Consider the following 22,890-nt stretch of genomic DNA (forward strand, 5'->3'; position numbering starts at 1 on the left):
AAACTTCTCTGAGCTTCTTACAAAGTTAGAAGCTCTCAACCCCTAGAACTTGTACGAACATTTTAACTGTGTGTGTTATAAAACAAACAAATAAAAGAAAATAAATAGAATGCAATTTATTACTTGAGTTTGTGTTGAGGAATGTAAGATTTTGTTAATATAAGAGAAGAGGCAAGGTAGAAAAAAAAGTGCCAATTCGGAGGGAGTATTGAAATAGAATTCTTATTTTCCTGGGAAACACAATGCTTACATAAGTAGGGTGAAAAAGATAAAAGAAAAATTGAAGCTTCATTTCACAAATCATGTAATCATCATGCCCAAATCAGGTGTTTCAGGAGATGATTCTGTATCAAAATCATTTGAGATCTAGATAATGTGAGCATTAGTCAGAAGGAACAAACAACACATTTAAAGATCAAATGATACAGATATACCTATGGCTAATTGTAATGGCATAGCTTCATTCCCTGATAGTAGTTTTCCAGCTAACCTTGGACTATTAAAATGAGGTCGTCAAAGATCAGAAACAGAGCAACAAACAAGTTCTCTTTTTAAATAGACCATAGCCAGTGATTTTCTATTTCATAGTTTTGATTTTTTTTTCCTACAGTAATAATGTATATTTTTCCCTTGGGCATAGGCTGATAGCTTCGTGTAACACTCATATGCAGTGTCTATTTAATGTCGATTTGCCTAGACCAACGTAATACATTTGATGTGAAAAAAAAAAAACCACAGAATTTTAAAGACATTAATACACTCGAGAAGACAAAGTAAAGTATGTGCAAAGACCTGGAGATAGAAAACCAAAATGGAAGAATGCACTTAGCATTTCTCAAGCTGAAAGAACTGAAGAAAAAACTCAAGCCTTCAGTTGTAATACCGAAGAGTTCTATGGGGAAAATATCAAATGATGCAGAAAGCATCAAAAGAAGATGCAAGGAATACACAGAGTCACTGTACCAAAAAGAATTGGTCCACGTTCAAACATTTCAGGAGGTAGCTTGTAATCACAAATCGATGGTACTGAAGGAAGAAGCTGAAGCTAAATTGAAGGCATTGGAGAAAAACAAGGCTTCAGGAGTTGACAGAATACCAAATGAGATGTTTCAATGAACGGATACAGCACTGGAATGCTCACTTCTCTATGTCGAGAAATTTGGAAGACAGCTACCTGGCCAACTGACTGGAAGAGATTCATATTTACACCTATTCCCAAGAAAAGTGATCCAATCAAATGTGAAAATCACAGAAGTTCATTAATATCACACACACGTAAAATTTTGCTGAAGATCATTCAAAAGCGGCTGTAGTAGTATATCTACAGGGAACTGCCAGAAATTCAAGCCGGATTCAGAAGAGGATGTGGAACCAGGGATATCATTGCTGATGTCAGATGGAACCTGGCTGAACACAGAGAATACCAGAAAGATGTTTACCTGTATTCTATTGACTGTGCAAAGGCATTCGACTGTGTGGATCATAACAAATTATGGATAACATTGTGAAGAATGGGAATTCCAGAACACTTCATTGTGCTCATGAGGAACACATACATAGATCAAGAGGCAGTTGTTCAGACAGAACAAGGGGTTTAAAGTCCGGAAAGGTGTGAGTCAGGGTTGTGTCCTTCCACCAGCAATAAAAAGGGATGAAATACTGAAAAATGCTACAAAATGGATGAACCTAAAAAAAAATACTAAGTCAAAGAAACCATTCACACACACGTACACACACACAAAACATTTGTGATTCCACTTTTATGAACTGTCTGGAGTAGGCTAATCTAAAAAGACAGAAAGTAGATTACCTAGAGCTGAGAAGGGAATGGTGGTAGAAAGGATGAGTTGTAGCTCCAAATGAGTTTGAGGTTCCTTTTCAGGGTGACGAAATATTTTAAATTAGACCATAGTGAAGGTTTCATAAACCTGTTTTAATGAGTAAATTTTATTCTGTATGATTTATACCTCAAAAAGTTGCAGAAAAAAAAAAAAACTAGATATGTAATCCAGTTATAGGATTATAAATTTAAGATTTAAATTTGATTTGCAAGTAAACACCCATAGTGAATATTCTTTTCCCTTTGAATTGCACACATTGTAGCAACAGTGCAAAACATAGTTCTGTAGATCGTGAATAACATTTTTACATAATTTAACAAGTTTACCTTATAATACAGGTTTACCTAAAAATAGAATTTGATGGATATTGCGGCATGATTTCATCTATCTAAAATCTTTTTTCTATCTCTCTATGTATGTCTCTACCTAATTACCTACCTACCTATCTATCTGTTATGGATTGAATTACGTCCCCCAAAAATGTGTATCAATTTGGCTAGGCCATGATTCCCAGTATTGTGTGATTGTCCACCATTTTGTCAGCTGATGTGATTTTCCTATATGTTGTAAATCCTAACCCAATAACGTTAATAAGGTGGGATGAGCGGCAGTTATGTTCGTGAGGTAGAACTCAATCTACAAGACTAGATTGTGTCTTAAGTCAATCTCTTCTGAGATATAAAAGAAAGAAGCAAGCAGAGAGACAGCCAATCTCATACCACCAAGAAAACAGCACTGGGGTTCCAGTGCAGAGAAGCTCCTAGACCAAGGGAAGATTGATGACAAGGACCATTCGCCATAGCCAATAGAGAGGAAAGCCTTCCCCCAGAGCTGACACCCTGAATTCAGACATCCAGCCTACTAGACTGTGAGAGAATAAATTTCTCTTTGTTAAAGCCATCCCTTTGTGGTATTTTTGTTATAGCAGCACTAGAAAACTAAGTCACTATCTGTCATCTATCATCATCATCATCTTTATTTATTTTTGTAGATTTAAAACCGGTGCCTTACTGAATAGAGGGAAACCTATAGACATGTCCACAAAGATCAGGAACAAGATCTCTACTGTGCATGATCCTACTTAGAAGTGTGTTACTTTTTCTAACACTCTAAAATTCTCATGCAAGTTCACAGACTCCTGCACCTCTTCGCGAGTAGGTGATCTCCTTCCCAGGCCAAGCAGTGTATGTGGAGATCTGATTTGTACTTTGGAGTTTTGAGCAATGTTGCTGATCAGCTCATACCATGGATCAATGTAGTTGATAGAGCTGGTTCTTCTGGAAAATTAGCATGAGCTTATAAGGCAACAGCTTTGAATACAGATATTGAATCTCAAGCTCGCAACTGTGTGGAATTGATAGCACTCCTCCAAAATGTCTTTTTGAAATGATTTAAAGAGATTTCTCCTGAGATACACCATACTCTACCCCAGTCTATTACTAAGCCTTGAAAGAAGTTTATATGCTTTTAATATTAACAGACATTGGAATAAATATCATCCAAATTTGCCTTACATAATTAAGAAGTTAAGAACAAGAAACTATATGAAAAGCAGAAAGAAAAAAAAATCATAGGAGAAAATCAGATATATGATAAGGTTTTTAAAATTATACATTTTATTTTATCCCATGCAACTACAATAAGGTGATGATACTTGATTCAGTTGAGGATGAGAAAGGGCACCTACTTAGGCTTTTAAATGTTCCAAAAGGAGGCGATGCACAAGATAAAGAGCAAAAGAGGAACTGGGCAGGTGGTCGAAGTCATACATATCCATGAACTATCCCATATGCATTCTTTCTCCTCCAGCCTCCTCATACCATTTCTCTGCTACTATTTTGTGATATCTTCCCTGAATACAAATATCAATGTCATTGTCAAAGATATCACCTTTCTGTGCAGGAGAATGGCTACATCTTCAAATTTTTGCTGCACTTCAGAGACCAGAGATGAATCATTTCAAATGCTCAGTGTCTAGTTTTAGGTCTGTCTTCAGGGAGAGTAGGCATGGGAGAGACATTACGATAGCTAGATTTCTCATGACAAACTCAGAATCCTTAATTAAACCCAACTAATCAAGATACTGGGATACACTGCATGAATAACAGGGTCTAACCCAGTAGCTGGATTCAGGGAACAACTTGAAGCAAGGACTCATATACAACATAGGATTCTATCTCCTTGTCTCATCTCTGCTATTTAATGTACATCTTTTTAATTATCCTCTATGCCCCTAAAGTTCTACCATAGGTAATACAGGGGGAGATACGGCCAATAATTTCCAAGCCTAAAAAATTATAACTACAATCTTAGTACTTATTCAAACAGCCACAGGGAAGTGCTCTGACTGGACCATGTTGGGTATTGCCATACTAATCATCTCTGGCCAGGTGTAAGCAGACATGTATTATATAGGGACTATGTGCAAAATGGAGACCTAGTGGGTCAGTGGTTAAGAACTATGCCTGCTAACCAAAAGGCCAGCAGTTCAAACCTACCAGCTGCTCCTTGGAAACCCTATGGAGCAGCTGTTCTCTGTTCTATAGGGTTGCTATGAGTTGGAATGGACTTGAATGTAATGGGTTATCTGCAAAGTAGAAGTGAGTAAAGAAAAATTCTTAGATAGTGCATGTAGCAGTTAAGTAGAAAAAGTAATGTATCCCTAGTGATTATATTAAGCCAAACTGAGGAACAGGAAAGTCATAATATTCCAAGGTTTGGAAACTTTAAAGGCGAATAATCACGGACATGAATTCCAGTTTCAGTGTGAAGCTCCACTTTAAGCAATTATTCAGGGAGAGGTCACTTTGCCATTTCCCTCTTAATTTCCATGATTGTTGGTCATCACTGTGTCAGCCATCCCAACTGGGAAGAAGTGGAAGTCCAGGAGATGTCCTCTCAAGCAAGTGAGGTTAAACCTTCACACATCACTCTCTCTCCTATCTCACTGACAAGATCGATGTCACATGACCATTCGGCAAGTCTCTTAATGACAAGCTACAATAAATAGAATTAAGGGTCAAAAGAGAAGCTACATTGGAGGGTTATAGAAATATTTGTGTCTGCCTGGGGGAATAAAGAAAACCCTGGTGGCATAGTGGTTAAGAGCCATGGCTGCTAACCAAAAGGTCACCATTTGGATCCAGCAGGTGCTCCTTGTAAACTCTATAGGGCAGTTCTACTCTGTCCTGTAGGGTTGCTATGAGTCAGAATCAACTCGAACCAGTGGGTTTGTTTGTTTGTTTGTTTTGGTTTTGGGAGAATAAAGCCGTAAAAAGATGTATCAGTCTTCTTCCATAAAGATTACGGTTTTGGAAATCCTGTAGAGTAGTTCTAGTCTGTCCTATAGGGCAGCAATGAGTTGGAATGGACACTATGGCATTGACTTGGCTTTTGATTTGGGGAGAATAAAGGGTTACTTTTCACAGGAGGGAAACCCTGGTGGTATAGTGGTTAAGAGCTACCAGTGCTAACCAAAAGGTCAGCAGTTCAAATACACCAGGTGCTCCTTGGAAGCTCTATGGGACAGTTCTACTCTGTCCTATAGGGTCACTACAAGTCAGAATCGCTTTGGTGGCAATGGGTTTTTTGTTTGATTTTTCATAGGAGGTGACATTCTAGATGATTCTAAAAGATGAACAAGAGCTTTCCAGGCAGACGTTGTGACTAAACTACAGCGTATAAGAAGGCTTTCTGATCATTTCAGATTTTGCATCCTCAGATTTAGTATTCACGTAAATACCATTTGACTACCACTTGACTCTATTTCATAAGTTCACTCTAAGATTGGGAATGTCTTATGCAGTTTTTCCCATTAATTATTTTACTCTCTAAAGATGGAACAGGTGTGAAAAAATTAGAAGGGTGGCCCCGAGGTTAGTACTCCTCAGACTGTATTCCACAGAGAAACTTCAGTGCTGCAATAACCCGGTCAGAGACAGCATGGGTTCTTTTGCAAATAACCTGACAGATTGTCGAGTTTAAAAGTGCAACATAGCATTGGAAGCAGCTGCCTCATAATGAATAATGGGCTCTTTCCCACCTAAAGGGCACTGACTGATTTAAAAGTGAAGGATATGCTTCAGGGGAAAATGAAAATGAATTTGTTGCTTGAATAATCTAAACACAAAGAGCTATACTATTTAAGCCTCTTTTCTTTAGAGGAAAAAAAAAGTATAAGGCGATTCCTCCCCAATGTGAAAAGGTGAGCAGTAATTTTTTTTTTTTTTTCTGGCTTCTTTTATTGTAGTGTTTTGTTTTTTAATCTCAAAAATCAAAAGTCTTCAAGGAAACTAGTTTCCTGGAATTGGATTCATTTATGAAAAGAGTCTTTTGAACTTGCAATGTACAAACAGTACCAATGACAGTGTCTTAACTTTTATAATAGTAAACGATATATAAAAGGGACATGCAATCACCTTATTGTTATAAAGAGTTTTATATTTCTTAAAGTTTTATTACCATTATTAGAGCAGCAAATAGAAAATAATATTTTCTATTGAATTCTCTGTAAAACCTGTTGAGTTTTGGTTAAGAATAGGACTGACATTATACTGCTGAGTTGAAGTAAGTTAGGTTATGTACTAGTTTCTCAACATTGTTCATGTTATTTTACTTTTTTATGCCTCTGGCTCCACATGTAAAATGTGAACTATAATGCCTAGTTTATTCAGAATGCATTAAGTGAGCTAATAAAGTCATTAATGTGGTGTTCAGGACTTAATAAATGTTCAAAAATTATCAGCAAAAAAAGTAAGTTTTAACTAATCAGTCTTCTCCACTCTTCCCTATGTCTCCATGTTTTTTGTTGCCATCAGGTTGATTCCAGCTCATGGAGAACGTGTGTGCACAGAGTAGAACTTGCTCCATAGGGTTTTCAAATCTGTGAGCTTTCAGAAGAAGATTGCCAGGCTTGTCTTCCAAGGTGCCTCCGGGTAGATTTGAACTGCCGATCTTTTGACTAATAGTTGAGTGCTAAATCATTTGCCCCACCCAGGGACTCCCAGCTCCATGTTTCTCCCTGTTAAAGCAGAAAAAGTTGCAAAGAAAGATGGTTCCTTGATGGAAGAGAACCTCTTTTCAGTAAAGTTATGGGGACTACTTATATTTCTTATATTTCTATAGCAATGTCTTTTCCTGTATGCCCAAATTACAAGAGACTGGCACAAAGGATATTAAAAAGAAAAATAACCCAGTAAGTTAAAGTGATTTTTAACCTAGGTATTGCTGCTGGCTTCTTATCACACAGAGGAGAATAAAATCTACTAATTATCAGTTCAGCATTCCTGCTAAAGCACTGGCCTATACATACTTCCCTCTCCTAGACTGAAAAAAGAATATTTCAGGGCAGGAGAAAAGATGGGCAAAGTTTGAGAGGAAACAAAAAGGGTATAAATTAAAATAACCATGAAAAACACAATAACTGTGGTAATGATCATAATAACCATATCTAATAGAACAACACCTGATTGTTTTAAGTCAAATGTTTAACATATATTATGCTACTTACTCTTCAAAAAGACTCCCTGAATTACATATTATTACTACTGTGTATATATTTTTTCAAATAAGAACAGTAAGCTCTGATAATTTAACTAAAGACATATCACCATAATACTTGTATTCTCCATTTTAAGTCACTCAGTGTCCAGTTATTTGGATAATGAGTTCTTGAGTCTAGGTTACATGGAACAAGATTGCTGAGATAAGTTTAAATTCTTCATTCATTCATTTGCCATCCAGGAAATATTTATAAAGCACCTGCCTGTGTAAGTACCTGTATCAGAATACAAAAATGAGAAGGGGATGAGCGTATTATTTTCCTTTCAGAATATTCTGTTCTCTTTTCTTGAAAGTAGAAATAACAATAGTTCTGTGATATCTTTACATCTCAGAAAGTCTCAGATTAGATGTGACTTCCTTCTGTAACACCTTGTACTTTTCTCTGCATAGACTCTGAACAGGCTGTTGTAATACATGATTTACATGTCTAACTTCACTATTAGTCCCAAATCTCTGTAAAGACAGAAACTGAACCCATATATATATATATATATATATATTTTTTTTTTTTACTTTTTTACTGTGTATTTCACACATGGTGTGGACCATAAGTAAACTACAATATATACTGCAAAATATGTATTGATTTACTGCCTTAAACTTTCATCCAAACATAATTGGGATGTTGAAAGTCAAATTCTTTATAGTTCCAGTTGTTTCAAAGCTAGTTTTCATAATGTATAACTTCTAGAGAAAAAAAAAAAGTAAATACAGGAAAGGTGATATAAAATTTTGAGGCGATGTAAAGTGGCAAAATAACTACAAAAACGTGAACAGAGTAGAAAAAAATAATAAAAGAGAGAGAGATGAGGAAGACAAAGATAGAATAGAGGTGGCAAAACGGGAGTTTAGGGCATGCCCTTGGTCTCAGTTTATAGAATATATTATTTTAACCTAAAACTTTCTAGGTCCTAGATCTTTCGCCTTGAGGTGTCTGATCTGTTAGTAGAGAAACTAATAGACATATTTTATCTTTAGGGTATGTTGTGAAAAGTGAAAGTCAGAATGGAGGATTAATTTAACTAAGAAGGAAGGAGCTGCTGATAGTGAGAAGTAAGAAAATAAAAGTAGGAACTATAAATTGCCTAAGTTGTTTGGAATATGTGAGAGGGAAGGGGAACTTGGAGTCTTAAAAAAAGAGAAATTATATCCTATATAAAATGAAGAAGAATTTGGAATCTGGTAAATAGAGAGGAGAGTTCAAAACTCATGACAGTGTAGATTTTGAAGTATGTCACAATCTGTGACAAAGGTCACAGTTAACATTAGTGAGAGAAACAAAGTTTGGATGGATATTCTGCAAAGGAAAGTCCAAGGTCAAATATAGTAGAAGAGAGGCTGAACTTCTCTGGGATAAAAATGCTTAATTCTTGAAGAAGCTGGTTAGGATCACTCGACACTGTATGTAACACTGTATTTTCTAATTATTGTTTAAAAACAGATGTTTATTTATATTTGTTGTTGTAGTTGAAAGTTGCCTTCAAGTTGATTCCAACTCATGGCAACCTCATGTATAGAGAGCAGAACTGTGGTCCACAGGGTTTTCAAGGCCGTGACCATTCAAAAGCAGATCACCTGTCTTCTGAGAGACCTCTGGATGGATTTGACCGCCCACCTTTTGGATAGTAGTCAAGGGCTTAACTGTTTGCACCACCCAGGGACTCTTTATTTATAATTAGAAATGGGAAAAAAAAAAAAGTACAAACAGAAGATTTCACTTTTTGTCTGGTGTCAGATCAGAACTCCATGATTAAATTCTCCTTTTACACAATTTTCTTCTTTTCTTTGTTTAATAACTCCGTAAAGTTTTAAAATTACCTAAGTATGCCTTGAGGGTCTCAAATTCAGACTCTAAGTTTAATTGTTAAAATTTATTGGGGCCATGGTATGGTTGAGAATATAATATAACAAAATCTTATTTATTTTATCTTGTATTTCAAACATTAAGTGATGGTGTGATTTGATATGGTGCATTGTTTTTAATATAAATTTGTATGGTATACTAGCCATTGCTAAGTGATAAATATATTATAGCGGAAAGGGAGTATTTATGATTTTTGTGATCACTAATTAGGTCTCTTTCCTAGGCAGTGAACGACCCCAGATGGACTGAATCAGACATGAAATTGGAGTCATACCGGCTGCCTTGATAATTGGTTATCTGAGATGCACCTCAGAGTGGAAGCATCAAAGCAAAAATGGAGGAATAATATGAAAAAGGTTGTAAATGAGAAAGTGCAAGGCAGAAACAAAAACAAAACAAAACAAAAAACAATTGAAAATTAAATAGGCACAAAAAAACAGGAAAGAGAAACCTTTCTCATTAGAGTACGTCACTTGTAAACTAAGGCAGATCTTACCCAGAGTATAGGAAATCGGATGTGTTTTGGTATTTTGTATTGTTGTCTATTTTGCTGTGATTCATTTTTCACAGGTTCAAAGTATTTATTATGAGCAGGAAGAATAGAGTGTAAGATAATTTTGTTTTCACATCCTGGAATTTTAGGATATAGGATTTGAACTCTATTACCCAAACAGCTTATCCTATCAACCCACAAAACCTGGATGTCCATCCTATGACAATGGACTTGAAATCATTGGTTCAAGACATGCCATTTTGCAGCTGGTTCCAGAGGATTAAAGTGACTTCTAAACCTTGAAATCAGTTTGTTTACAGACGGAATTCGCTGGACAAAAAGAGCGGGGGAATCTCACCACTTTGGTAGAATTCATCCTGCTTGGCTTTGCTGATGTTCCTGGCCTCCAGAGATTTCTTTTTGGGGTGTTTTTGATAATCTATATGATTATCCTGATTGGAAATAGCCTCATTATCATAATAACCAAGGTGGACCCTTCCCTCCAGACCCCCGTGTATTTTTTCCTTGGGAACTTTTCCTCCTTGGAAATATGTTATGTGTCAGTCACTGTCCCTAGATTGAGATCTCTGTCGACAGAATAGAAATATTTCCTTTCTGGCCTGTGCTACTCAAATGTATTTCTTTCTGGTCTTGGGGGCCACCAAGTGCTTCATTCTGACTGCAATGGCTTATGACAGATATGTGGCCATTTGTAACTCATTATTCTACCCTCTCATCATGAACACACAACTGTGTATCCAATCGGCAGCTGGCTATTGGATCAGTGGAATTCCAGTACACATAGGGTTCACCTATCTGATCTTCTCTCTACCCTTCTGTGGACCTAACCAGCTAGATCACTTTTTCTGTGACATACCTCCAGCGCTTAAACTAGCCTGTGGGAACACATTTATGATAGAGATGTTGATTTATGTGGTTGCTGTTCTAGTTGTCACTATACCTTTTATGTTGATAAGCTGGTCTTATGTCCAAATAATCTCAACCATCCTGAAGCTGCCATCAGCAACAGGGCGAGCCAAGGCCTTCTCCACTTGTTCTTCCCACCTTATGGTGGTGGCTTTGTTCTTTGGATCAGGCATCATTACATACATGAGACCAAAGTCTAGTCATTCAGTAGGAGTGGACAAACGCCTTTCTCTTTTTTACACCATTGTGACACCTATGTTTAACCCTATGATATATTGTTTGAGGAACAAAGACATCATGGTAGCAAAGAGAAAATTTCTATCAAAATGGATTGTGTTATGATTCAAACATATGACTTTTAAAATCTGTTTTCTTATTTGTTATAAAAAAATTTTTTTTTATAGTCTCCATATATTAACTTTGGTTCTTTCTCTGATATTCTAAGAAACCTTAATTACTGTCAATAAATTATCTCATATATATATTTTTTTATCTCATCATAAAATCAACTCTGCTTTTCTTTTCAGACAGTAATCAATCCCAATTTTTAATACATTCTTATGCTCAATCCAAGATATTGAAGTATCTGTATACCACATTGGAATCTTCAAAGATCGTGCTTGGTGTTATTGTTCATAAGATTCTAGAATATTGCCTACATTTTCTTCATCACTAAAAAATTTTATTCATCTTTATATCTCCATAGCCCAACATATTTTCTGGAATATGATAGACATTTAATTAATTTGGTTAGATTGAAATGATGAGTATTGGCAAAGTTCTTATTTTTAGTGTTTTATCTGCTCATGATCAGTAATTGCATTATAAGCAGGTAAGTTCATGTAAAGAAGAGAAGGAGGAAGGAAGGCAAATAATGGTAACTGAGTAATTAAAAAAAACGTGTTTTATACAAAACCATTAAATGTAAGCCCTGGACTGTGTGAGTCATTTTTCTTGCCTCTACCCTATTTCACCTCCATGTAGAAACCAGAAAGACCTTAATGCCACAAGGTCTTAATGACAAAGAAATATTTGACTAAAGGCTGTGTGTTAAAGGCAAGAAATGGTAAATTTGAATGTTAAGGCTAAAATATAAGAGAATTTGAAAATAAAGGAATGAGCTCTATGTTCAAAAACAGCAGCATTCATATCAATTAAGAAACCTAAGGAATAGTAGTGCAAATGGTTAATGCATTCAGCTGCTAACTGAAAAATTGGAGGTTTAAATCCACATGGAGATGCCTAGGAAGCATGGCCTGGCAATCTACTCCTGAAAAATCATACACTGGAAATCCTATGGAGAACAGTTCTACTCTGACAAACTTGTGGTCATCATGAATTGGAGTCGATGGCAACTGGTTACTTTTTGATAAGTTCAAGAGGCATATCATTTTTTTTTTTTATCATTAGCCCTAGAAAAATTATTCAAGATAATTATAAAAAGAGGTATACCTATAAACAAAACCAAACCAAAACCATTGCTATCAAGTCATTTCTTACTCATAGCAACCCTGTAAGACAGTGTTGAACTGCCCTATAGGGTTTCCAACGCTGTAATCTTTACAGAAGCAGACCACCACATATTTCTCCCAAAGAGCATGTGGTGAGTTCAAAAGGTTGATCTTTTGGTTAGCAGTTGAGCAATTAACCACTGCACCACAAGGGCTCCTTATATGTATAAAGGACAACAATATGGGAAAAATGAAAGAATTTAACTAATGCAAACATGGTCAAAAGAAAATGAAGGCGCAAAAATAAAATAAAAAAAAAAACTAAAACAAATGACAAATGGTACATTCGACCCAAATATATCATGACATCAGATGCAAGTAGATGAGTATCTTAATTAATAGATAGATGTTAGAACAAAAAAGGAGAACTTCACTGTGCACTGTCAAATTGAGCTGCACTTTAAATAAATCCGTTCAACGTGTTTGAAAATAGAAGGAGAAAATAAGAAGCTACAAGCTGTAAACTTTGGGCATAAGAATGATGGAACGCCTATATGAAAAAAAATTCTATTGCAGTCGAGTCTATTCCTACTCATAGTGACCCTATAGGACAGAGTGGAACTGCCCCATAGAGTTTCCAAGGAGCCTCTGGTAGATTCGAACTGCAGACCTTTATGGTCAGTGGAAGTAGCACTTAACCATTATGCCACCAGGGTTTCCCTGGTTATGTTAGTAACAGAGTAAAATTCAAGACAAATGGAGTTGCTTGAGGTAAATAGAGAGGTGTCATAATGATAATACAGACCATTTACCAAGAAAGCATCACGATTCCAAATGTGTTGGCCCTAAAAACAGTTTCGACATTCATCAATTAAAACTAACTCTGAAGTAATGGATGTAAGAAATAGAGACAAAGACATTAAAGGACTTCAAAAACATAAGGAGAGACATGGAATTAAAAAAAAAAATCAAATTTCTAGAGATGAAAACTACAATATTTGGGATAGAAAAACTAGTGCTGATAAATGAGTTTTGCAAGATTTCAGAATTTAAGATCACTGTAGAAAAAAATTGTATTTCTATATATTAGCAATGAAAAATCAGAAATTATAGTAAAAAATAACCTAAAATAGTATAAAATATGATATACTTAAGAAAAAAACTGGCAAAGATATATAAAACATGGGCACTAAAACTAAAATATACTGCTGGGAGAAAAGAAAGAAGACCAATATAGATAGCGTATTGATGCTTTGAAGCTCAATATTGTTAAGACAGACTCTCCTCAAATTGATCTGCAGGCTCAATGCAATGCAAATCAAAACTGAAAGTTATTTATTTGCAGAAATTAGAAAACGATTTTAAAATTCATATAAAATTCTGAAAATAAATGCAACAGAATGATAATATTGAAGAATTCAAGCTACCTGATTTTAATTATTTCTACAATCACAAGATAATCAAGCAACTGCTGTATTCTTACTAAAACAGAAAAATAAATTAGTGAAAATCATTGGAGTCCAGAAATCAACCGACACATATTTGGACAACTTATTTTTATCAGAGAGGAGCAAGGATATTTGGTGGTGAAAGGATAGCCTTTTACCTACAATGCTGAAGCAACATATCTATATTAAAAACAAAAAACAAAGCAAAATAAAACAAATTTGACTCATACCTTGCAGCAAAACCAAAAATTATCTAAAAACGAATCATATATCTAAAATGTAATACCTAAATCTTTTAAGACTTTCAGAAAAAAAAAAAAAATTGGAGAAAGTTATTGTGCCTTTATGTAGGCAAAAAATTTTCTTTGATAAAACCAAAGAATCAAATCAAAAACTGATAAATTGGACTTCATCAAAATTAAACAGTCCTTTTTTTAAAAGACACTGCTACGAGAATGGAAAGACAAGCCACAGACTTGGAGAAAACATATCCAATTCATCTGTCTGGTATAGAGCTTGTATGTACAATATATAAAGATTCTTTCATCCAGAATATACAGAGAGAAAATGATAATAAAAACTATTCAATTTAAAAATTGACAAAATAATTCAAACAAAATTTTTACTTAAGAAAATAGTAAAGGGGAAATGCTCAGTATCATTAGTTATCAGGGAAATGGACATAAAATCACAATGGAATTCCTTTATACACCTATTACTATAATCACACAGCCTGACCACACAAAGAGTTGTCAGAGATAAAGGATTAAAGCTCTAATACACTACTGGTAAGAATTTGAAGTGTTAAAACCATGTTGGAAAATAAATTTGGCAGTTTCTTAAAATATTAAACATACATCTATCATGTTACCTAGCCATTCCACTTCTTGTTACTTTTTCCAAGAGAAGTGAAAGCATTTGCTCATTTAAAGCTTTGTACACATTTTTTCATACAGATTTATTTGTAATAGGGGAAAAAAAAAAACCTCAAATGTCAAACAGTGGGTGAATATATTAATACACTGAGATGTAACCAGACCACACAGCACCACTTAGCCATATAGAAAGGCGGAGTGTTGAAACATGCAACAATATGGCTGCACCTCAAAATAATTATGTTGAGTGAAAGAAGCCAGGCAAAAAGTAGTACACACAGTAAGATTCCATTTATAAAATTCTGTAAGATGACAACTTATCTGTAGTGATAGACAGTAGATCAGCGACTGCCTAGGGAAGGAATACAGATACAGGAGGCAAGAGCTATACAGGGACGTAAGGGATACTTTGTGGGTGACAGGTATTTCACTACCTTGATTGTGATGATGTTTTCGCTGGTGTTTACATATGCCAAAACGTATCAGATTGTACACTTTCAGTGTTCACAGCTTACTGTATAAATCACACCTCAGTTAAACACAACCACAGCTGCTAACAGTTGTGACTCCCAGCGGCCCCGTGTGCGGCAGAGCAGCACTGCGCTTCATGGAGTTTTCAGTGGCTGAGTTTTTGGAGGTAGAGAGCCAGAGCTTTCTTCTGAGGCACCTCTAAGGGGACCTGAACCTACAACCTTTTGGTGGAGTTAACTCTTTTCACCACCCAGAGACTCCTGTACCTCAATACAAGTGATATAATTAAAATAAAATAAAAAGAATCTATAATAAAATCCAAATATCCTCAATATAATAATTGAGCGGACAAGACAGCTCATCCAGTGTATGCCAGTCAGCCTCTTTTCTCACCACTTCAGTGTATTGCTCAGTGGTTAATGTGATGGTGTTGGCAGAACGGAAGAAGGCATAGGCTCAACCTAATCAATTCCCATTCACCCAGGCAGGCTATACTTACTTCCTGCTGAATGCCTGTCACAGAAAGTGCCCAACTCTACCCTTTCATGTGATAGCGTTGCCCAGGCATCCAGTCTGCCATGGGGTGACCATGTGAATACAGCATAGCTTTTCTATCATGGAGTGGGTAGCGTGCTTTCCTCATGAGAATAGATTTGTATTCCATATATGGATTTGTCTTCCATGCCAGGAACATATCTGCCAGGAACATATCTGCCAGCAACACAATTGAGAATGCCTTTTACATAGTCATGGTATTGCACGCAACATCATCTCTGAACAAGAAACTTATTTTACTGTAAATACAGTATGTAATGTGCTCATGATCACGGAATTCACTGGTACTACCATCTTATCTGGAGTCCTGGCCATGCAGTGGTTAAGAGCTACAGCAAACTATGGCTGCTAACCAAAAGGTTGGCAGTTGGAATCCACCAGCCACCTGTTGGAAATTCTATGGGGCAGTTCTACCCTGTCCTATAGATTTCTTATCATCTTATCTACCTCTTAGAAACAACTCGGTTGATTAGCACTATGGCAGGCTGAAACAACAGCTAGTAAGCCTATCAGCCTTAAACTAAGGATCGGATGCCTCCTCCCATATAGTCAGAGTGCTTGGATTTGGAACTCAAAATTGGAGTTGGAAAGAGCCCCTATTAACACTAGATCAAATAAAACATTTTGTTATTCAATTTACTTCTCTTTCCTGTAACCCTAGGCTTACTGCATTGTTACTGAATTCCTAGTATTTAAGAGAGGAGTGTTTCTACTGGATAAAGTCAAGTTTCAGCTAAAATGAATGTTGTGACCGCCCTCACATCCAGCCTTTAGGACGATTATTCAATATGTGTTTCTGCTACAGGATGGAAAAGAGGAGCATATCTGAAGCCGTAGATTTTACTGGATCAACTGTTCGTATCCCTATGTCCAAAAATGCTGAAGAATGGAAAACTAAGACAACTGGACAAGCAAAGGGCCATTAAGATTTAAATTCTATTAGAATGAAGCTTTCAATCAGCACACACACGCACACCCCAAATTAAAAAAAAAAAAAACAAATAAGAATGGAAAAGAAAACTGACCAACCTAGTTCCAGCGAAGAGCAATGGGAATGTGAAACTGGCCTCATCAGCTACAGATGCATTTATATTCTTTGCTGGTTATTATTTTTTTCTGTTTTCTCCTGCTGTTTTATGTGAAGAAGTCTCCTGTAGGCTACATTGCCTATTTAATTTCCAAATGAGAGGAACAGTTTACGTCACCTGATTACAAGATAGCAGTGGTAGAATTTTTGTGTTTCTTCTGTTTTTTTTTTTTTTTTCTCCCATTTGAAGATAAAAGACAAGAGTGGACACTGAAAATCAAAAGAGGTAAACTGTGCTAGAAAACTTTTTGCAGTATCACTTCCATTTCCCACCCAGCTCTGCCTAGCTTTGTGTCCTGTGTCGCTGAACTCTGTGGCTTTGATCACTCAGGCTTCCTTGGACTTTGGCTTCTGATTGGCTTTGGCCAATGGAGGAGACTCTGGGTGATGCCAAAGATTAGTGCACACAGCTGTTAACTGAAAGTTTGCAAATTCGATCCACCCAAAGTTTCATCAGTAGAAAGGCCCGTTGGTATACTGGTATACTTCTGAAAAATCAACCATTGAAAACCATATGGAGCAAGCTCTTCTCTGATACTCATGGAATTACCACGAGTTGGAATCGATGGCAACCGTTTATCCTTTTTTTTTTTTTCAGCCAATGGAAGCCACGCATAAGAGATTAAAAGTTGAGAAGAAAACGAGTAATGTAATTTTTCCTCAGCTCGTCTCAGTTGTGCCGACCATCTGTGGTGGCATTTTTTCCCTATTTAAGGCCATATATCTTATCATGCAGCTCTCCCATTTGGCTACAGCCCTCTCCAGGTTCCAGAATAGGTTCTTCCTCTTGCTTCTTTGGTGTTAACTCTGGCGGTGACATCTCACCGCCTGATAATCACGTTATTACTGTTCACATTTTCTAAATAATCCCTTCATCAAACTCTATTTGGGTCTTTCAGTGTGCCGCACTGGCCTAAACGAAGTCTTTCAGCTATGAATATTTCAAAATCTTTTTTGCTATTCTACAGTTTCTGATGTCCCTTCCTCCCATTCCATTCACCAAGCTTCCTTACATTTATGTTAAAAAAGGAAATAGAAGCTATCAAACAGGAATGTGCTCATACCCCTGGTAATAAATATGAAAATCTACAGGCATCTACAAAAACATCTGCCCATTCTTCTCCTGTCCTTCTGGCTACAACAGAGGAACTCACACTACTTCTGCCTGTGGCTAAATTTTCCAACTTTCCATTATGAGCTTTGAGCCCCATCGACTGTCTCTCTCTGGAAACTTACAGATCTATTTCCTTTTCTCTTTTTTTTTTTTGTTATATTGTTACTTTTAAAAGCAATCACTTTTTGAGGAAGGCAAAGCAGACAATGCCTATGCAAACACCATTGTTTCGTTTTCAATCTATTTCCGTCTTTGAACTTAAAGTATGTCACCTGTAGGTAGCAGACATTCAGTTCTATTTTTTTCCAGTCTGACAACCTCTGATTTTTGACTGAATCATTTAATCTATTTATATTTAGTGCCATTTTACTTTTGGTTTTCTATATATCTCGTGTTGCTTTTGCTTCTTCATTCCTTCTTCTGCAATACTTGGGTAATTTTCTAGTATAACTTTTAATAACATTTTTACCATTTCTTGAGTTATTTCTTAGCGTTTGCTCTAGAGTTTACAATATACACCGGAACTTATCAGTGACTCCTTCAAATTTGTATTAACATAGTTCTAATGACAGGAATTGCAAAGGACTTCTTTAAAGTTTTGAGAAGCAAAGACGTCACCTTGAAGACTAAGGTACACCTGGCCCAAGCCATGGTATTTTCGATCACGTCATATGCATACGAAAGCTGGACAATGAATAAGGAAGACAGAAGAATTAATATCTTTGAATTGCAATGTTGGCGAAGAATATTGAACATACCAGGGACTGCCAAAAGAGCGGACAAATCTGACTTGGAAGAAGTACAGCCAGCATGCTCCTTAGAAGCAAGGGTGGTGAGACTGTATCTCACACATTTTGGACATGTTGTCAGGAGGGATCAGTCTCTGGAGAAGGGCATCATGCTTGGTAAAGTACAGGGTCAGCAGAAAGAGGAAGACCCTCAAAGAGGTGGATTCACACACTGGCTGCAACAATGGACTCAAGCGTAACAGTGATTGTGAGGATGGTGCAGGACCGGGCAGTGTTTCGTTCTGTGGTACACAGGGTCTCCATGCGTTGAAACCAACTTGACTGCACCTAACAACATTGATAGCTATACTTCTGTATAGCTTTACCCTCTTTTTTCCCCTTTTTGGCTATTATTGTTATATTTTTTGCATTTCTTTATGTTACAAACTCCAAAATAAATTATTATGATTATTACTTTATATATTGGTTGCTGTTGTTAGGTACCCATCAAGTCTGTTCTGACTCGTAGTGACCCAAGTACAACAGAATGAAACACTGCCCATTCCTGTGCCATCTTTACAATCCTTGCTATGTTGAGCCCATTACTTTATGTAGGTTTATGTAATTAAAGAGATTGAGAAAAGAAAGAAAAAAAAAATGGAGAAATACGTATTTATACTGTTTACTGCATTAACCATCTTATTTGCCATTGCTGGTTCTCTTCATTTGTTCCAGTAGACTTGTGCTAGCTACCATCAGGTATTATTTCCTTACTCCTCTACAGCTTTGTTCCCACATACCTTTGTGCTGTTATTGTCAGATACATGACATTTCTACATTTTGTAGGCCCAACCTAAGTCATACCCAGCCCAGTGCCCTCGAGTCTATTCCGACTCATAGCGATCCTATAGGATGGAGTAGAACTGCCCCATAGAGTTTATATACATATACATGTACATACACACACACACATACACACACACATACATATACATATAAAATGGCTTTTTTAAATCAGTTAAAAGGAGAAATGAAAAGAAGTATGCATTATAGAGTTTTTTACAGTGGTTGAGTGGTAGAATCCTCACTTTCCCTTTGTGAGGGAGACCTGGGTTTGAGTCCCAGCCAGTGCGGCTCATACACAGCCACCACCCGTCTGTCAGTGGAGGCTTGTGTGTTACTGTGATGCTGAACAGGTTTCAACAGACCTTCCAGATTAATACGTGCTAGGTAGAAAGGTGATCTACTTCCAGAAAACCCTATGGATCACAATGACCTGACCCACAACCGATCACGGTGCGGTGCCGGACCAAGCAGCATTCCATTTTGTAGAGCGTGGAGTTGCTTAAAGTCCAGGGCCAACTTAAAGACAGCTAACAACATCACTTAGTCTCATACGAAACTATCAGCTTACGCCCAGGGAAAAAAGGGAAATATATAATATTATTAAAGGGAGAGTAATAATTAAGAAATAGGAAATAAAGTAGTGGCAATGGCCCATTTCAAAACAGAACTTGTTGCTTGTTGCTCTGCTTCCGATGTCGCTTTATGAGCCCACGGTCAGCTGGTAAACTGCTCCAGGGAACGCAGCTATGGCATTAGGAGCAGCCACAGTTATATCTTTACCTTTTGCTCTTTAACTGTGTTGTTTGTTCCTTCTGTCTAATGTTCCCCAAGTCTACCGTTTCTAATGCTTCTGATACACAGTCTCCTTCTGTGACACAGGGTCTGGGCAGGAGGATTTTATGACTCGCGGAGCAGAACTTCAACTCCTTTCACTTTTTTTTTTTCCCCATGCTGCTGACATAAGCATACTGTTTCCCACAAAAATAAAGCTTCTAACCCCATGCTCCCTCCAAATCATGCTTTTTTTCTCATCTTGCTGCTTTTACTACTAGTTTATTAATAAATCAGACATGTCCTCAATAAAAACTCAGCTAAAAAATTACATTCTCTTTTTGACAATATGCATAGTTTAAATGTTCATACAAGTTCTGGAGGTTGAGGGCTTGCAGCCCAATTCAGAAATTCCGAGAAATTTAGACTTAGACCTTAATCAGGTTGATCCTTGGCTTGCAAAATGCAAAATTCTGTACAGGGTCAGTATTTATCACCTCCCACATAAGCAACAAAACCCCCGTGGTGTAGTGGTTAAGTGCTACGGCTGTTAACCTAAACGTTGACACTTCAAATCCACCAGGCAGTCCTTGGAAACCCTGTGGGGATTTCTACTCTGGTTTATAGTGTCACTATGAGTCGGAATCCACTCGACATCAACGGGTTTTGTTTTGTTTTTTACATTAGTAACAAAGCTGGGTGCAATCATTTTTGTTAAGTTACCGAACACCTCTGATGTAATGGATATATGCAACATTTTCACAGAACCATTGAAGATATCAAAATTTAATGAAAATAAGTTTAACTGTTTAACAATAGTACGTACAAAGTTCCCAGTAAAGCAGTAAATTCTACTAAGTTTAGCTAGAGTGACTGCATTTTTACTTTTGATATCATAGTTTCTGTTTGACATTCTGTATTTGACTTATTCTATTTAACATACGGAAACCCTAGTGGCGTAGTGGTAACGTGCTATGGCTGCTAACCAAAAGGTAGGCAGTTTGAATCCACCAGGCGCTCCTTGGCAACTCTATGGGGAAGTTCTACTCTGTCCTATAGGGTCACTATGAATCAGAATGGACTCGACAGCAATGAGTTTGGTTTTTTGGTTTTATTTAACATATGTTCTATATTTTCAGTACAGCTATTACATTATTTGTGAATTCCTGTTTTACAGATTAAATATTCTCAGATTAACTCAACAGCTTCTAATCTGACTCTTTTCTAGACACCTGACCAATTTGGGAACTACCTTCTTAACATAGTAGTGTTTATGTCTGTACTCTGAAACATCTTGCTATCAATTAACACAGCATCGTTGGTTTTATTTGGCCAGTGTGAATTTAAATGGAATCATTACTTCAATTAACTAGGGCATTGGACTAATTTTATAATGAGAAGCACGACTTCCCATATTTAATAAAACTATACAAAGTATGCTGTGCATGTTATTTGACATTTAATTAAGTGAATCAAAAAAATTTATACATTAATATTAAATCATTTGCACACATTTATTTTCCATCAAAATATGGAACGTTATTTCTTAATAACATTACCTTATTGTTTTTGGTCTATTATTTGCATCCATGTGATTCTTAAATTCCTTTATTTCTTCTAACTTATTTGTTTACTTTTTCAGCTTTGTAACGTTTCCATGTTTTATAAACAGGTCTCTATTTTAGCCTCACCTAATTACTAATTAATATCCTGAGCAGAACCTAACCTAGTGGCAAGATTTCAAATTCCCTTAATTAACAAATTCATTGTTCCAAAAAATTGAGCAAAGACAAAACATTAATTGATAACTGTGCATATTTGGGAAGGGTGTAACATCAAATAGCCAAGTGAAAATGAAAGAGACTGGGAAATAAAAATTAAAACAAAAACAAAAAACAGAGATACTATAGCAAAGAGACAAAAAAGTATTACCTTTCATAAAAAAGGATTTAATAAATGTTGTCAAATGTTAAGGAATGAGTCAGATGAAGAAATCACATTATATCTAATAGCTAGCATTTCTTGTTGCTTTTAAAGTTCTTTTGAGTTAGAGAAAATATTTTTTTCCCACATAAATACTTTGGACAATAAACAAGGGCATGCGAGAACAAAAAATAAAAACATTTTACTACAAGTAACGATGAGTTTGAGAAAGTACCAAAATTTACGTAAAACACATATACAATGAATTGAAATGGACCCAGCATCACAAAGCAGTGCCAGCTTCCAAAGTTGGCAATATCTGTAGACTTTGTAAATGAGATTAATCAGATCGAGGACAGCTGAATTACATAGCAGAGAACATGGTTTAAATTAAGATGTGCTGAAAACCTCAAACTTCAGCATAACGTTATTTCATCTCTAAAACATTGTTTCTAACCCTAAATTTTACACTGGAAGGAACATAAATTTGCTATTTAATGCCCAATATTTATTGTGATCAATGTTTGATTCCCTTAAAACAAACATTGTAAAACCTTGATGCTTTACTCCATGTCAATAGTGCTTAACATTAATATTGAGATAGGTTTCAATTGATCTTTATTGACAGTTGAGAGAATATCTCTATGAAGAGGAAACTCATGAACCTACTAAAGAATATGGGTCAGGTTCATCCATTGAAGATTGATCTACCTCCTTAAAAGTGTGCGTCTCTCGAACTCTTTGTAGCAGCTGAGTGTGTTGTATGGGCTCGTTTGTTCGTTTTGCTTTTGTTTTTGCTGTGTGTGTGGGTGTGCACCTGAATACTTGTGCATGTGTGAGTCCAGAAGAGATAAAGGGGAAAAAGCATTTCAAAAATTTTGAAGAGAAGGGTAAGGAACCCAAGCAGTGCTGTAATACATTGAAATCAGTCAGC

At 36.3% G+C, this 22,890-nt stretch overlaps 1 protein-coding gene and 1 pseudogene across 1 annotated transcript in view; one reads left to right on the forward strand and one right to left on the reverse strand.

The window, feature by feature from the left end:
- LOC100671538 (olfactory receptor 5F1-like) overlaps positions 1-22,890 on the reverse strand; it is a 52,089-nt gene that overhangs the window by 27,587 nt on the left and 1,612 nt on the right. The window contains exon 2 of the mRNA XM_064288092.1: positions 19,780-19,789. Within this exon, the coding sequence (XP_064144162.1) occupies positions 19,780-19,789 (10 nt within the window). The remainder of the gene's footprint in view (positions 1-19,779; positions 19,790-22,890) is intronic.
- On the forward strand, positions 6,982-11,029 carry LOC135231766 (olfactory receptor 10AG1-like; annotated as a pseudogene).

The sequence above is a fragment of the Loxodonta africana genome, chromosome 7 (assembly GCF_030014295.1).
Source record: "Loxodonta africana isolate mLoxAfr1 chromosome 7, mLoxAfr1.hap2, whole genome shotgun sequence".
Classification (NCBI taxonomy): Eukaryota; Metazoa; Chordata; class Mammalia; order Proboscidea; family Elephantidae; genus Loxodonta; species Loxodonta africana.